This window comes from Mytilus galloprovincialis, chromosome 4 (assembly GCF_965363235.1).
Source record: "Mytilus galloprovincialis chromosome 4, xbMytGall1.hap1.1, whole genome shotgun sequence".
Classification (NCBI taxonomy): Eukaryota; Metazoa; Mollusca; class Bivalvia; order Mytilida; family Mytilidae; genus Mytilus; species Mytilus galloprovincialis.
In genome coordinates, this window is record NC_134841.1 from 82,565,871 (window position 1) to 82,584,393 (window position 18,523).

General features: G+C 32.7%; 1 protein-coding gene across 1 annotated transcript; it reads left to right on the plus strand.

The window, feature by feature from the left end:
* Positions 1-12,604: 12,604 nt before the first annotated feature.
* Positions 12,605-17,575, plus strand: LOC143073145 (sulfotransferase 1A1-like). Its single transcript, XM_076248477.1, has 6 exons — positions 12,605-12,731; positions 13,192-13,395; positions 14,348-14,668; positions 15,704-15,810; positions 16,774-16,951; positions 17,452-17,575. Exons 1-6 carry the CDS (start codon positions 12,698-12,700, stop codon positions 17,562-17,564), a joined length of 957 nt encoding a protein of 318 aa, XP_076104592.1. The 5' UTR covers positions 12,605-12,697; the 3' UTR covers positions 17,565-17,575.
* Positions 17,576-18,523: the final 948 nt, after the last annotated feature.

The window sequence follows — 18,523 nt, forward strand, 5'->3', positions numbered from 1 at the left end:
AGTCTATTCCATCTTCTAACCATAGAAATCCACCGTCTTATCCATCCTATTTCACTGTTCAAAGAAACAACTGCCAGGTGCAAATCTGTGTAATCCCAAACAGGATCTACTAGTAACAGCACGGATTTTCAAATCTTTAATGTAGTGGTATGCTTTATATCGTTATGTTTGCTTAGCTTTTTATAATTTGTGAATGCTGTGCTTTAGTTTTTATGTTTGCTTTTAGTGCTTATTCTTATGCATGTATAGAATATAGTATTTAAATAGTGCAGCCTAAATGTGCATGAAATGTATGTTCTATGTCTTTTATGTTTTAATATTTGTATTGTGTATGTTTGTTATGTAAATGTATGCATTTGTCGGTTATAAAAGCTCAGAGAGCTTATGTTTATTTGTTATGTAACATGCCGACTATAAATAAAGCTTTGAATTGAATTGAATTGAATATCAGTTAAACTGATGACAGGGGACTCTTGAAATATTTACTTTTATTGTGTATACTAATGATCTTGTTGTTATTTTTTATTTTCATTTTGTTATGTTGTGTCACATACTATAAATATGTTGTTTTATGGCAATAAAGATTAGAATTCAATTGAAAAAAAATTATCCCCAAATACCTGCCCAATAATCAATGACTGTTACAACACACGACTCGAAAAAGGTTTCAAATGTTTTAAATGCAACATCCTTAAAATTGTTAATCTTTGATAGCATTCCTCCTAGTGCCCTTCCTCCAGCTTTACCTAAGGTTTCGTTGCAACACCATTGTCTCCATTGTTGGCACCAACTGTACACAACATCTACAAGCAACGTTGCATTTTCTAATCCCAGGAATAGATTACTTTAGCCGTATTTGGCACCATTTTTTGGAATTTTGGGTCTTCAATGCTCTTCAACTTTGTACTTGTTTGGCTTTGTGACTATTTAGATCTGAGCGTCACTGATGAGTCTTATGTAGACGACACGCGCGTCTGGCGTATAAAATTATAATTCTGGTACAGTTTGATAACTATTGCATATCATGTTCGGTCTCTGTAAGAATAACAATGTCGACGGCGTATAATAGAAGACTGATTTTCTCATTATCACAAGGTATTCCAGTTTCTAGATCTCTAATTCAGTAGCTAAATCGTTGACATATAGAGCAAACAAAGTAGACGATAAATCATCCCCTTGGCTGACCACATTTGAATACTGGCCCTAATTTGTACGATGATCATTTACACAGACATATGATTCTGTGTCAATAGATAAGCTTATAGAAATAGCATTATGCAAGTAATTACCAATTATTTCAATCAATTGTAACTGATTTGTGTGCCCGTTATGGCTCGAAAGCTTTAGTCCATGACATATATTTTACCGTCCAGTACCATCTCCAATCTTCGATGATCCTCGATAACTTTCAGGATGGCCGAATCTGAAATGCTAATAATCGGAATTATAAAGATCTTTATAAAAAAAAGTCAGTTATAGTAGATCAAGTATAATCATGACGTTCGTAACATTTGGAACAACTCGGCCATTATTTTGTCGAGCATTTTGGGATTTTTTGTTTGTTATAGAGCATGGTACATTTTGTATAACCTTGGCCATCTTTATTTTTTCGGGAAACACTGAAGTTTTAAAACTCTTATTGATCATTGTTTTTATAGAACTGATAAATATAGGTTTTTACCAATGTTTAGCATTTTAGTTGAAATATTGTCATTCCCTGTAGCCTTTTTTGCTAGATGACAATGTCGTATAAACAGGCCAGATCTGGTCTGTAAATATGAAGGATGCAGGGCTGACTTGAGTTTGGACAGTCACTTGGAATAATGGACAAAATCCAAATTGTGTGTTTCAACTACCTAGTATCCACGTGCATACCCATGAAGTAGAATGAGTTGTTAAATGGTTTCGACATATCTCCCTAGTCATTCCGACCGAACGTGGATACGTATTTATACATCCAATACAGACTCCCCTTCAAACTTTGGTGTTAAGGCCGAACGGGAAAAAGTACAAAGACATTTGTTGTATACACCCAATTCGATCATTGTGGTTCATTTAGAGTACAAATTCCGTACAAAAATAATTGAAAAGAGAGAAAAACACGTAGCATACAAAAGATATATATTTTTTTCGCGCTTTTTGAACAATTGTAAACATTCTTGAAGGGTGAGTGTTTCTACGGATCTCGATTACTTCGAGAGCCAACTCTAAATGCACTATGTTTGCTACTGAACGTTAAGCAACTAACAATCCTAATCAATCATAATCTATCATGTTGAACGCATCTATGATGTATCATATCTTAGGTGAAATAAAGGATAGAACTTTTACAACAAAGTCTGCTTTATAACTTGGCTTACATCTAGAAATTGACAATGAGGGTCGATTAAAAACGAAAGATTATTTTAGATTCCACATTTTGAACTTTCCATTTCTAAATGTATGTAGCAACGTTACTGTAGCGCTTGTTTATGGAGTGTATATCTTCAACTTGATTCGATATTCCAGAGCTTGTATTTCTTATCATAATATGTTCTGGAAAGATTATTCCTGCTAGCAAGAAGCTAGAGTTCCAACTGGTGATGTTGAAATCATCACTTCGAACAATTTACGTACGCCATAACGACTTGGTTAACCATTGTTGAATATCTGTTTCACGATGACGAAAGATACGTCTCAATTGTCACAACCATAATCATGTTCTCTTTTCCTTGAATGTAACCTATCGTGCAAGTTGAGCAACGGACGGACGCCACGTGTGCAGCAGAATCTGCTTACCTTTCCGAAGCACTTGTGAGCACCGCAGGTTTTAGGTGGGTTCGTATTACTCAGTCTTTGTTTTCTATTACTAGTATTGTTCGTTTATCTGGTTTTATCATTGTTTTGATGGTTTGTTTTCGATTATATTTATGAGTTTGAATACGAGTATCCCTATGGCAGCTTTCCCCTTTCTAAATTTAAAAATCTTTTTTTTTATTCTAAAACATAACATTTCAAATGACGCCAGACATTCAGTCAACTCAAAATGACCGTAGTAATGATCACAGCTACCAAATATTTACAAAGTTTGAATTATTCTGTTTTATTTTTTCTTATTCATTCATTTATTTGATATTCATATATTTCAAATATATAAGACACACTCTGCTTTTAATGCAAAATAACAATTAAATATAAATTTAACAATTTTAACAAAATATTCAACTATCACATTCTGTCAAATATAGTTTTTTTCATAAATATGATTATATACTTATCATTATACTTTACATTTAATATAACAAATAATTCATAATATCAGATAAACAATATCCCTGATTATCGCTGTGGGGAGCTACTGAGGTAAAAATAAACTTATTTAAAATCTTGAACATCATAATAAACAATAAAAGTAATATAGTAAGGATGATGTGCGTTTTCGTGAAGGTAAGTTGGCATGGACGCTTTTGGTGAATTTAAAGCGGTGGACAACGAAGCCACGACTGGATCGTGGTCAAAAAGAGAAATTCATGCGGTGGTCAACGAAGCCACGACTGGATCATGGTCTAAAATAGAAAGTACACCATCTACTTTCGTCTCAGTCTTTAAGTCTAATGTTTTGACGTCTGACATAGATAAAGATTTTGAAGAAATATAAAAGTCAATAACGCTTTCTTCGTCTCTTCTTTTAGTCGGAGTGTATCTGTGCAGAGCTAAAGAAGACGGTATAAGTTTTTCAATGTCTTTTATCTTCACATTGAAATCTCCGGCTATGACAAAAGGAAGCGATTCTTTCTCTGACAATTTAATGATATATTCCAATAGATTTTTAAATTCTGCTTTCAAGTCCTCTAATTTGGCTTTATTATGTCTTCCATGCCACGAAACACAAATCAACTCTACGATCGGAACTCCTTTTGTTTTTACATTAAGAAGACACATTCTTGGGATAGGTGTGAAGCCTTGTTGGATTTTCCCTATCCGAACAAGTTCCTCAAGAGTGCTTTCTAACAACACTTGCGAATATTGCACTACTACAACTTCATTTATGTCAAAAATAATGCTTGCGTCCTTGTGTCCTTTATATTGTAAATTATCTGGCCACTCAAATTTATTCCATGCTCTACCACGGATACTGGTCCATCCAAACTCTTGTAATAAAACTAAACTAGCTTCTGATTTGGAGATAACGTCAAAAATTGCTTGTTTCCTTCTCTATGTCGGTTTCTCTCCAGTGTTCTTTCCACCCGTATTCATTATAATAAATTTTAGTGACGAACTACTTGGAGATCCACGGGTACCATAAGTGTCACCCTTGTCTAATTTCCTTGGCCTTCTCGTCTTGTCTTTATCTTTTGGTGTGTCTTTTCCTTTAGGTTTTGAAGCCATAGTAACGGTTTTGCTTATGTAGATCTACAATACTTCACTCTTATGTTACTTTATGTCCTGTGCACATGATCACTTCATTATGAAAATCTGAAATAAATCACGGAAAAGTAAAGTCAAAATGTCTAAAGAGTTTGTGAAAATTTTCAAGTTTTCTTCCTTGTGTCAGAAGATGATTTCTTTATTGTTCCTCTGTAGTTTAATTTATGTACAATTTCAGATAAAGATTAGTTATATATAGCAGCCATGATTAAAAATATTCGACATATATATATATATATCTGCTTAATGTGTTAAAATTTCTTATCGTTGAATTTGTTGTTAATATTATATGCGTATCATATTACTTTTGAAACGATTTTCTGTTTTGGCTTAATCAGGGGTTGTTATTATTGATATTAAATATCATTTATTGATCGTTACCCTGACCTGTGCAAATATTATTTTTACAAGTTTGTACGTCTTGTAAGATCAATGAAACATAATTATAACAGTATTGAAAGTACTTTGAATATGAACGAGGAAGAAATTAAACTTATCATTACTAATAAATGTTCAGACATTTATTTTGTCATCACATTTTATAAGCATCCCGAATAAATATAACACAACATCTAATTGTCATATGATCGAGTGAACAAACATGCTGAAACAAAACAAACCTATATTTATAGACATGTCCTGATTGGTTACATATGTAGTGTGGATTTCCCTCAGGATTTCCTAGTTAATTGTTATTTATAGATATGGTTGGCGGCTTATTTAAAGTTAAATTTAATCGGTGACAATATAATGTAATTTGATGGGACTGTCATACAAGTGAGAGGTTTAGCTAGCTATAAAACCAGGTTCAATCCACCATTTTCTACATTTAAAAGTGCCTGTACCAAGTCAGGAATATGACAGTTCTTGTCCATTCGTTTTTTATGCGTTTTGTTATTTGATTTTGCCATGTGATTATGGACTTTCCGAATTGATTTTCCTCTGAGTTCAGTATTTTTGTGATTTTACTTTTTAAGTCATTTAATGTATTTGGGAGCTCTATTAGCAGAAAATTTCATTTCTTCAAGAATTATTGATAATACACCAAATAAAAAAAAAACGCTCCAGTGTGGGTACTAAGGAATCGTTGAATACATAGTTCTGTAAATAGAATACATGTATTTGATTAACCAAATTATGGTACCCACTATATTGTATCCATCTGAGGAGTTTAGACCTTTTCAACTGATTCTTGGTTTGTTGTACTGTTACACCACTGTTCCAAGATTGGGAGGGTCGGCGCCTTAAAGCTAGTTTAACCTCGCCATTTTCTGTATGTGCCTCTCCCAAATCAGGAGATGTATTTTGTACATAAAGTAGGTTGACTGTGACAAAAAAAGACAGAAACTGAAACGCTATTTCGGTTATAATAACTATATTTGAGCCAATTTACCAAAAGGGGTGGCCTGGGAGTCGAACAGCAATGTGTCCGAGTATTTATACATTAAAACAGACACCTCTAATTCAATTTATTATTGCTACTTTCTCCTTTTTGCAAAATCTAATGAAAAATACCAAACCATCCATTTATAGATAATATAAATATATATCCAATAGTTAGGACTTTGATTGATTAATTCTTACAATCATTCGCTTTGTTAAAAGGTAAATATGGTCCGAATGCAAAATAAATATTTAAGGGTAGCGAAATTTTACAGTTTACTTTTTGATTAGCTGTTAGGGGACAACATGTGCATATGCGGATTTAGGGGGGGGGACGGGCCCTCCTTTTTGGAAAAAAATTGGCTGCTTATATAGGGAATCACTGAAGCGTGACTTGATCGAGCCCCCTCTTAGGCAGTCAGTGGGCCCCTACTTATGAAAATTTCTGGTTCCGCCACTGATGTGATATTCTGGGGAGGGGTCAGCAGGATTTCGATAACAAATTACCTGAAAATCAGTAAACTGAATTATGTTTTCAAATACAACGTGAAAATAAATATCCTGACCAACACAATTTTGAAAATACTTTTTTGTATAATTAATGAAACTAAATATTCATACAACATTGACAAACAATTAAAATATCTGTTTTGCAATTACCGTCTATCCACCACTTTCCCAGAATATCAACAAAATTGTTAAAATAGTATTTTGAATAACACTGCTTTTCAAAGAAGTCAACGTATTTGCGTTTTGAGTACATTCTTTTCAGTATTCTTAAAATTGACCATACATTGAATATTTGAAATAATATACAGAAATAATGTTGCTGCTTCTCCACTAAGCCTGAATTATATAGTAAAAAGAACAAAGACTCACTGGTAGAATAATGTGCATCCATTTATTTTCGTTACACTTTCTTTTGTGAACAAGTAGGTTTAAAATCTGACACAGCAGAACTGTTTAGTACAAAGCAGGCTTCATATTCGAACGACCTTGACATATTATCGTTCTTATAAGCATGTAATATTTACCACTGGAAGTTAAACATCACTCCACCATCATCCAAAAGTAATATAAAGCCTTTACCGAAGGTTCCGTTACAGTTGTATCAATGAACAGTCTAGTGTAACTTTAACGTTTAAACAGCTTTCTAACATTTACTTTTCCTGAATCTAATATAATTTATATCTAGCCAATATACAGACAAATCCATGTTTCATTTCAGTTTCGTAGGGAAAGCTTGCAGTTTCCATTTTTCAAATACTGCGTTGCTGTATACCGTGACTCACTTAATGGGCAACTTATAGTCATACCATTTTATGCATCTTCAAGTAACAATTTTATGTAATGAAAACATTGGAAAGTCTTCTTAGCCAAAATACATATTTTATTAATCATTCATGTTTATTGAGCAATAATATTAACAAAAACCACCTTTAATACATCATTACTTTCGCCTCTATTTTACTTTCATTGTAAAATTTATCCCAAAAAATCATGTATACAAATATAAATATAACCAAATAACTCTGAACAACCACTCGAACTTTAATTTGATTTTTAACTTTGGCGATACCCATCCAAAGCACATTAAACAAACGACATATTAAAATCTGTTAAAAAATAGATTTTTTTCACACTGTGCATGGTGACCTTTTGTAGCTGACTATACGGAGTGTTGAAGGCTGTACGGTTGCGGATATATGATTTCTTACATCCACTGCATTTAAGTAAAACTCTGGTGGATAGTTGTCTCATTGGCAAGCACACCACATTTAACTTTATTTCAATTCCTATGTTGCGTTTTGTATACTGCAACATTGTTTATTTAGTACGCATATCCCGGAGCCCTCTTTTCGGAAGCCCGAGCAAAAGCCCTTGTTCCCGGCGATAGAAAATTTAATTACGAACTCACACAGACATATAAAATAGCTCGAATTTCAGCTCGAAATCTTAATTAATAAAAATTAGACTTAAATTCGAATTGTACTCAAACTTTACCTCAAGAAGTAACTCAAATTCAAAGTTGTAACTAGAACTCTGCCTTTAAATGTGACTCGAACTCGAAGTCCAACTCGAAACTCAATGCTAACTAGAACTTTAATTATAAGTATGTATTGACTTGAATTCGAAAACTAACTAAAAGTTTAACTCAAACAGTAACCCGAACTTTAGTTTGAATAGTCTAATTAGATGGATGGTCTAATGCATTAAAGGCACAGTCATACAACATAGAAATATATCTAAAAATAGAACAGGTTTTTCCGAATTGGTCACGTGGTTTTACCTCATCAAGTAATGGGATAACCACATAAAAGAATGACAGGACCACATCGAAGAATGACAATACCACATCAAATAATGAAACAAGCACATCAAGTAGTGTAAAATGGTCAAATTTTGAAACATCATTACGTAATGTTAAAACCATATAAAGAATAGACAAATCATCTTTACGAAATAACAAAATCACATCATGTAATGAAACAATTACATTACGTCAAGTCAAATACACATCAAGTAATGTTAAAACCACATTGACTAATGACACAACCATATTAAATAATGGTGAAACCACATCGAGTAATGACAAAACCATATTGAGTAATGACAAAACTATATCAAGTCAATACGAAACCATATCGTGTAATATCGAAATATCATTAAGTAATGACTATTCCATATTGAGTTATATTAAAACATCATTACGTAATGTCAAAACCATATCAAATAAAGACAAACTATTATTAAGTAATGATAAAACAACATAAAGTAATATCAGAGAACCACATAAGACAGCTGTGGCGTTCCATATTCTCCACTCATTTTGCTTGTATTTTAACCAAAAGTTACTAGATAGAAAGAATGAAGGTCTATTGTCTTAATGCAGTAATAAAACATCACTCCCGGTCAAATGTCGGTCGATAACTCACTTCCAGTATTATAATTATCTTACATTTGATCCATACTACCACACGCCAATAGTATATTTGTAGTACTTTGGTTATTAATTTGAATCGTCATTTGCGGGTGATCTTTTGGGCCTTATTTATTACCAATTCTTAATATTAAGTCTTAATTTGGCGTCTGTCCTTAACAATTGCTTGAATCAGTTCATTGCTTAGGAGGATCCAAGGGGCCCTGGGGTCCCGCCCTCCTTTTCGTGAGAAAAACTAGGTTAATTATATAGGGAGTCACTGAAGCATGACCGGAGCGGCCCCCCCCCCCTTTCTATTTGAAATGTTCTGGATCCGCCACTGCTGATTGTTAAATTGCTAGACTTTGGCAAATGTCATTCATTACCAGTCATAACCTTAATTTTAAGTGTGATATTATTGATTTTAATACATTTGTTTGTATATGACCTATTTCAGGGGCGGATCCAGTCATTTTAAAAAGGGGGGTCCCAACCCAGGACAAAGGGGGTGTTCCAACCACATGTCCCCATTCAAATGCATTGATCGTCCAAAAAAGGAGGTTCCAACCCACCGGACTCCCCCTGGATCCGTCACTGCCTATTTCACAATTACATATGAATATATTGACCTGATGAACGTGTACATGAATATATGTTTAACATACCGTACGCTATGCGTCTTTATACTTTATGTGTTTGTAAATTGATTGATTTTTGTGCATTATAAACCGACAATTTAAAATTGTGTTCTCAGTTTTACGGCAGATAACCAATATTTCGTAAAAGGTATTTTACTATAGCTTCTTAATTCGCCCTGACTATATATATATGTAGACAAGAATTTCTTTGAAAACATGAAACTGTTAAATGATGATAATAGGTAAGAAGAAATAAGACAACTTTCAATTCTAATTTTCAACCGTGTAGAGACGATAATAGGGCAATATGATTTCAAGGAGTTCCAATCAACAATATGTCAATAATAACCTTTTTGATGATCACGATTATGATAGAAAACACCATTTAATTTAGTAGAAATATACCTTTCTTTACCAACGAAATTCTGAATTAACCATTTCAAATGTTATACGTTTTGATCAAACTAACTCAAACAATATGAAAAAAAAATAATTCAGTTTCAATTATGATTCATATTATTTCTATTATAGTTCAAGTGTTACAATTTAAAGACAATCAATAATTTACAGGGAGAGGTGTTACAATGTATAACTTGTGTCAAATCCCTTTTCTACTTTTGAAAACAAATTATGTTTAAACCATTCAAAGCAAACCAGATGATTTGCATCATGTTTAAGTTACATAGCCCCATTGATTTCTATGTTAAATTATGGAAGTTCAAGCGTAATAGTTCAAATAAAGTAGCTGTCATTTCATGTCAAATCTATATCTCATCCTCACTTGTGCTAAGAAAATCAACATACCTGTAATTGCTTATTAGAGCGTACTGGCCATGGTTCCCGGAAGATTGATAGTACAGATACATGCATTTCTGGTCTGAACAACAGGGTAAATGTGCCCTCCTATTTCAATGCTATATGTTGGGTTTGTTTTTTTTTTTATTTTTATTCAAAAGAAACTTTCAGCAAGCGTTCTACAGTGATACTAGTCCCCATTGTCCCAAGACTTCATTTGATACCAAAACTACCTAATTAGTTCACCTAGTGACAAAGATACAGCTATAAGTTTTGCTTAAAATATGTACTTATATCTTTAGTGGTTCTATACCTATAAAGAAATGAAAAACATTGAGCAGGTTTTATAATATTCAACGTTGTTTTCCAGGACCAATTGCTGATAAAGATGAAGTAGTAACAGTTACTTTATCAGAAGATATAAAAGTGAAAAATTTAATTATAGACGAATATGAATCAAGAATAAACTTCATAAAAATGGTACACTATCTGAACCAAGACTGGTGATACCACAAACTCAAACAACGGAGGTCTTTAATGGTAACATATTCCTCTGCGCCTTTATGAAATGTATTAAGAATTGTTTTTTAAATCTAAAAGACGAAATTTCTTTTCGTTAAGTAACTTTAACCCAACTTATTTTTGTGAACAATTTTATTTTCACGACCTTCATGAGTATGTATAGAATGAGAAAATGTATAATTTATCTTTTCTCTAATATTTATAAATGAAGAAAATTAGAAAATATCGAAAACAAATTGCTGCGAAGTTGCTTAGAAAGTGTTAAATTCAAAATGAAGTAGCCGCGACAAAAAATTGGTTAAGCGTATTTTGTAAACCACACATTCGAAAAATACTAACAGTGTCCTATGTCTTATTCATTTCTTATCGAACTGAGAAAATAACAGAGACGAAAAACAAGGTTAATCCATTAAATGTGCACATGCCAACGAAGAAACTTCAAAATGGAAAGTCCCTATTCAAATGGCAAAGTCAATACATGCAATGTATATGCAGACGCGTAAATACTGTTATTTTTTGCAATAATCTACTTATTTATCCACCTTGTCTGAGTACCGAACTCTGAGGAAAATTCCATTGTATTGACAACAGTGTGTGACCAAAAAAGGGGTATACAATTCAAAGTGGTTCTAATTAATGAATAATTTATATATCAATAATAAATTTACAGAATACCCTCGGGAGTTTGTTCAGACTCAAATAATTTAAAAAACGGTCGAGTTTATCTTTAATCAGACTAGGCAGAAGGCATATCCATTAGTTCTAGTAGAATATTGTAATCAAATGAACGCATTTACGTGTCTGCATATATACTGCATGTATTAACATGCTTAAATATAAACCCTTTGAGGTTCATGTAAATCTGTGTCATGATTATTTCTGTGTGTACAGCATTTCATGTTTTTCCTAGTATAAATTTTGAACTTGTATTTCACTTAGGTGCATTGTGAATATAAATAAAAGTTATCCAGACATAACAACATTATTAATTTCCATAATCACATAAGAAAATGTCTGTACCAAGTCAGGAATATGACAGTTGTTATCCATTCGTTTGATCTGGGAACAGTATTAATATATGTTCCTGGTTTGATGCGTTTGAGCTTTTGGTTTTTCCATTTGCTAATTAGGGACTTTCCGTTTAGAATTTTCCTCGGAATTTGGTGTTTTTGTTATTTGACTTTTTTGTGGACATTTGACCAAACCGGTTGCAATATAGATTAAACAGAAGCGTTTACAGTTAGTAGTGGCCTTCCTTATGTCCTGTTTTTAATGCTCTTTGGTCCACTTTTCAGACGATACCTTTAAGATTTATTTTTAAAATTTGCTCAGTCTAAATATGCAATATGCATGAAAAACTTGCTGTTGGAAGTTTAGCAAACAAAAAATTAAGCAATTATTAAATAAAAATGATATTCGAGGTATCACAACGTATGTATATGCATTATAAATATGTAAATAATCAAATGACTATATGATTGCAATACACAAAGGTACACATATTAAACTATTGTTGTGCAGTTCAAAATTATTATTTTTAATAAATTTCTGCTTAGATAATCCCTTCTTCCTTTTTATTTTAACATAGGTAACGTAGCCGCTACGATATAGAAGGCAACCCAGTGTCGTGTTCAATATCGTAGCAGCTACTTAACGGCTACGTAGTTTCTACCAATATCTATGTAGAAACTATAGGCTAGCTACACGTTCAAAAGACAAAAATCTATATAGCACTACGTAGCCGCTACGATATTGAACGCAACCCAGGTCTTTAATATCTGAGAAAACTTTTCAATTGAATTGAGTATACATACTAACATTGACACATCTTTTTCCTTAACATTAATTTATTGAATATATGTTTTTGAATTTACGCGGGTTAAACACCTTTGACTGATCTTTATCAATATTAGATCATGTGAGTATGACTTGTATACATACATATTATATTTATCTTAACACGTATACACAAGTCATGTGGTTGTTAATCTATTTTTAAAGGTGCACATGTTGAAACTGTCTTGCACAGAAAATGGAGAAGCCACAAAAAGGAAAATATGAATTTGGTAGGTAGGATTGCAAAATTTATTTTTTAAAGTACAAATATATTCAATATAATTTTGTAAACGGGATATGAAATAGTTTCTTTTGGAAATAGCTAATCGCTAACCATGCATGATTAGGTCACTGACTTAAGACGATTCTCAATTATTTAATGGAATTTCTTTTAAACTTCCGTATCGCTGTATTTTTATTTAAGTCCAAGCTTTTTTCCCTTTTTTCCTTTGATTGAATGAAAGGTGTTTTCAACTTTTAAGGTGTCAAAATGCGTTGAGTATAAATATGAGTTTATATATAGTAATCATTAATGGAAATTAAACAATGGCATTTATAGGTAAAACGATACAGATCAAAATTTAAAACTTGAACTTTAATACATGTATAGTTAAAGAACAGTTTTAAAAAGTCAAAAATATAAGATTACTTAGAAATTAAAAAAAAATATACATACATTTTCTTTATCAGGACCGATTACAGAAAAGGACGTTGTTGTCAGTATCAAACAACCTGGGAATGCTGATACTGAAGTCCTTATTGTTGAAGAGCAAGAGATAAGACTCTCCTTCCAAAAGAAAGGGGTGATTCCTGATCCTAGAATTCTTATTCCGGCGTTTCAAGAAATGGAGTGTTATGATGACGATATATTTATTTGTGCTTATCCAAAATGTGGTATGTTACTGTATTCCCTATGTATGTTTTCATTATAGACATACATGTTCTATATTTTCTTGATCCTCTACTGCTCAGTCGATGTTTCATTCTCGTATCACGACTTTCAGACGTTAGCAGTATTTATCATCGACGTCATAGTCTGTAAGGGGAAAGAAGTGGAATAAAATTGAGAATGGAAATGGGGAATGTGCCAAAGAGACAACAACACGACCATAGAGCAGACAACAGCAGAAGGTCACCAATAGGAAGTTATCAGCAACACTATACAAACATAACTTACAACAACCAAGCGTAAATGTCATTGAATGTCTAAAGGTCAGGAAAAGAAAAATCATTATTGATTGATTGATGAGTGTTAACCCACTTTAAAAACTATTGTGCTACTTTATGGCGGTCAGTTTTAATTGGCGGCGAAAGCCAGAGTGCCCACTGACAACCACTGAACTGACAACCCTAGGCATTTAAGATTGGAGTCGAGTTCACCTGCCACATACGGGATTCGAGAAAAAAACTGAAATAGTATCATAACAGATTATCAAGTTGCTGTGCATAAATATGAATAGGTCATGAAATGTTCAACACATTGATATCATTATAGTTTTGCAATGTTGGATTAAATTGATCACTAGTCATATAACATATCACTTCGCATTTTTAGTCAATTTTTAACGTTTTTATACTGATATTTTTTTATTTCAATTTTTTTTAAGGCACATTGATAGTAAAAAATTCAGAAATAGAAAATAAAAATAGTAAATAATGGCCCCGAGTCATATGCTTTACTAGGACTGAATTGATCACCCCTCTCAAAAAATAGCATCTTGTATTAAAATTTACCGAGTAAAACATTTTCTTGAACTAATAAGAATGTTCCTTTTCTTTCAGATCAGCAAATTATAAAATTCTTTGACTGTTCAATAATCTGTAATATATCGATATTCATGCTCAGGTACACATTGGGTATGGGAGATGTGTCAGATGATCATAAAAGATAAAGCCGAATATCACTCAAAAGCTAAAGAATCGTGTATGATTGAATTTCATCTGCCTGAGGAGTACAAAGATAAGCCACGTCCAAGAATATTCAACACCCACTTTACACCAGTGTGTCTTCCAAAACAAGCAGTTGAAAAGAAATCCAAGTTCATTTTACTTCATAGAAATCCAAAGGACATTGTTACATCCCTGTATCATCATATGCTTAAGACAAAGATCAATATGGATGGTGAAACAACATGGAATCAGTTTCTGCAATATATCCTCCATAATGGTATGTCTAAGATATGACAGGAGCATTTGTTTTATACAATTTAGTTTTTTGTTTTAGAAACTGACAAGTTTGTCTATTATGAAAAATAGCGATGGAGAAGGGGGTAACTGTCTGATTTTCGAACGTTCATTTTGATCAACTAAAAAAGTATCTTTATGTCAAAATAGAGTAAATGTGATAGAAATTATTTTTTTCTCTGAAGAAGCATAGTTCATTTCGCAACAAAGCCTTTTAGAGTATTTTAAAACAGGCGAATAGATCTTCGGCCAAGCGAAACTAGACTCAAATTCATATATTTGCTTCTCAGCTACGCATGCGACATTTATGTATTAGAGATGAAGAAAAACATGGCCAAATAGTTATCAAAAGTACCAGGATTATAATTTAGTACGCCAGACGCACGTTTCGTCTACATAAGACTCATCAGTGACGCTCATATCAAAATATTTAAAACGCCAAACAAGTACAAGGTTGAAGAGCATTGAGGATCCAAAATTCGTAAAAGTTGAGCCAAGCCGGAGTCAGAATAATATTTCCATGAGGAATGATTCGTCTTCCTGAAAAAAGTAAACTCGTTAACTAACATGTGAAGTCTCTTTAAAATAGTGCACAGATGCTTTTTGGTAGGAAATTTGTCAGTTGATTCGATACACAATATAGAATTAGCATTCACCAGACCAGTCGACTGGCTCATAATTCCAGCATACGACGGAATGTAAATTATTTGGAAATATTATTTTATTTCTTGATATGTTGAAACAGCTAATCACTCGAACAAGTGTGTAATAGTTTTAAACACTCATATTTAGTTATTTTACATAAAATCATTTCCATTGTGAATTGTGGTGTTCTTTATAGTTAAATGATGAAATCCTAGGAACAAGACTTGTGTCATCATTTTGGATCTTTTTGTTGTGACTTTCGCTTTATATATGCTTTTGGGTGAAATGTTTAAACTTTTGTTATAGTTCATTTGATGGCAAAGAAGTTGTTTTTCTTACTATAGAAACAAACTTAAAATACATACTTTTTCAGATCGGGAGGTGAGTTCGAATTGGTTCTTTTATAACAAGAAATGGGCAGAGTTTACAGCATCTAACGACCTTAATGTATTAGTAATGAATTACGAAGACCTTAAAATAGTAAGTTGGAAAGTCCTTTTAATATAGTTTACGATATGACGAATTTACCAGAAACTAAAAAAATATGAAATCTATCACCTAGCTCATTTCTTTGATTCGGTTTTCATCAAAGTATAATTGCATCCGTCCAGAGAACCTGAAAAGGCCCACGAACCACACTTTTCCTTTTACTTAAAACCATTTTTACTGAATATAAATATAAAGAAAGAAGATGTGGTATCATTGCCAATGAAACAACTTTCCACAAGAGACCAAAATGACACAGACATTAACAATTACAGGTCACCGTACGGCCTTCAACAATGAGCAAACCCCACACTGCATAGTCAGCTTTAAAGGCTCTGAAATTACAATGTAAAACAATTCTAAAAACTAACCGCCTTATTTAAGTACAAAAAAATAACGAAAAACAAATATGTAACACATAAACAAACGACAACCACTGAATTACAAGCTCATACTTGGAACAGACACATACATACATATTGTGGCGGGGTTAAACATGTTAGCGGGATCCCAACCCTCCCCTAACCTGGGACAGTGGTATAACAGTACAACATAAGAACGAACCATAAAAATCAGTTGAAAAAGGCTTAACTCATCAGATGGACATAAATACAAGTGGACGTGGCCGGGTACTTGTACATCCCAACAACAAAAAGACACTAGGTACATTTCTGAGAGTATTCGCAGTTAACTGACAGTTAGTACATTTAAAGGATTTAAGTATTTTGCAAAAATTGTAGTCTTTGTAAAGATGTGCATTGAACTTATATGTTAAGATTATATCCACTGAGACCAAAGGACGAGGTTGTATATGAAAGCAGCACTAGGCCACCATTAAGTCGTCAACAACGAGCAAAAATCTTACCGGATAGAGTTTTAAAATGCTAAGAAATGTTTATAATAAGAATATATGATGCAATTCAACGTTTATTCTTATTTTTACTGGTTTTTTTTTAGGATACAGTATCATGTCTTTCAAAACTAGCGGATTTCATAGGATATCCAAGAGATGAAAAGATGTTACAAGAAATAAGTGAAAAATGCACTGTGAATAAAATGAGAGACGCAGAAAAGGAAAGAGACAGTGGAACAGTGGTTGTCAATTCAGAACAAGTATCACTTTTATATAGAAAAGGTATGTTAAAAACCTTGTATGTTCTATAAAAATATTTTCGGTGTCCATGTCACAATTAGAGAGTTCAGGGAAACATATGACCTACCACTGTAAACAAAACACTAGGTGTAGATAATTTTCTTCAATAATGTACAGTTTTGTTTTTACAATTTTACAATAGAAACATACAGGGTTAGTATTAAAGTTGCATTAAACAAATTGTTGACATAATAAAAGTCCTATGCTAAATATTTAAGTGTCACCTTTTAAATTCCGGTCTATGGTGATATTAACTAGCAATAATAGTATGTCCCTCCACGCTAAATAGTATTTTAAATCCGTGATATAAAATCATTTCTCTCGATAAACATGCAGTTGACGAAGTATCAGTTTGTTGTGCTAGTGTTCACTCGCTTTTGCGTGTCTTCCAAATGCAAAAAGAATCTATAGACTTTAATCGAAAAAATTAAAACCTAAAATATTTTGGAAATATTTTGAATTTAACAAATTCTATATTTTAGGTGTTGTTGGGGATTGGAAAAACCAGTTTACTGTTGCTGAAAATGAACAATTTGATGCTCATCTCAAGGAAAACATGAACGGAGACCATTTAAATTTTAAATATGAAATTTGAACTATATTACAGTCGGTTTCTTGTGTTATTCCTGACGTTTCCAGGGCTTTCCATTGAAGCCGGTAGCCGGCGGAAATCCGACGTTTGTGGTAGATACCAGTGCCGGCTACTTCAATGACAAAAATATAAATTCAAAAAGACAAAAATATCTTTTTCAAATGTTTACATGCAGCCGAGAGACGTCTTGTCGCAAAGTCGCGGTCACGATAAACAAGGATGAAAATCAGTGTTTACCTTGGGCTAAATATAGTTCACATGAATTCAGGTCACTGATTGGTTGTCTATTTAAAGTCAGAATGCATCGTTTCTTTTCAAAGATAACAAGAGAGACGTTCCGGTGGTCATTGAACGATAACAATAGAGACGTTCCGATGGTCATTAACTCGTTGGCTTTTTTTTTTGGCTTTTAAAACGTGAAGACAATCAGATAGGATGACAATCTTATGTTATGGAATAATAGTCAAATTAAAGAAAGTATAGTAGATCATATTGTTCAGAATCTGGAAAACAGTATCTTTAAAAAAGTTTTGAAGTTAATTTTTCAAAACCCACGCGGTGTTCAGAGAATCAAGGTCAAAAACGAAAGTAGAATATTGTCGACTCGACCTCAAATAAATAACATTTCCAAATGATTTATGTATCCGACTTATTGAACAGTATACAAAAAAAGCGAAAATCAAAGGATATATCAATTTTCTGTCAATGCTTGAGAAACAATTGTATGATTTAAATACGCGTAACAGTCTTTATAGAGAAAAGGGGGGTCATTTGTTTACAAATGCACGTAGTTATGCAAAATAAATCGATCAAGATTTCTAACAAACCGAATTATTATATAAATAAAACTCCTATAAAAGTAAATGAATTTTAAGCATACGGTAATAAAATAAAAAACTATAACAAAAAAAAAAGCAATTTCTTTGAGATTTTTTTTTTCTTCTTTAATTTCATACATAAAA

Bases quoted from the DNA above. Each gene is read 5' to 3' on its own strand.
- LOC143073145 (XM_076248477.1), top strand. From the start codon at position 12,698: ATGGAGAAGCCACAAAAAGGAAAATATGAATTTG. The intron at 14,669-15,703 runs GTATGTCTAAGA...ATACTTTTTCAG, and splicing joins GCAATATATCCTCCATAATG to ATCGGGAGGTGAGTTCGAAT. The intron at 16,952-17,451 runs GTATGTTAAAAA...TCTATATTTTAG, and splicing joins ATCACTTTTATATAGAAAAG to GTGTTGTTGGGGATTGGAAA.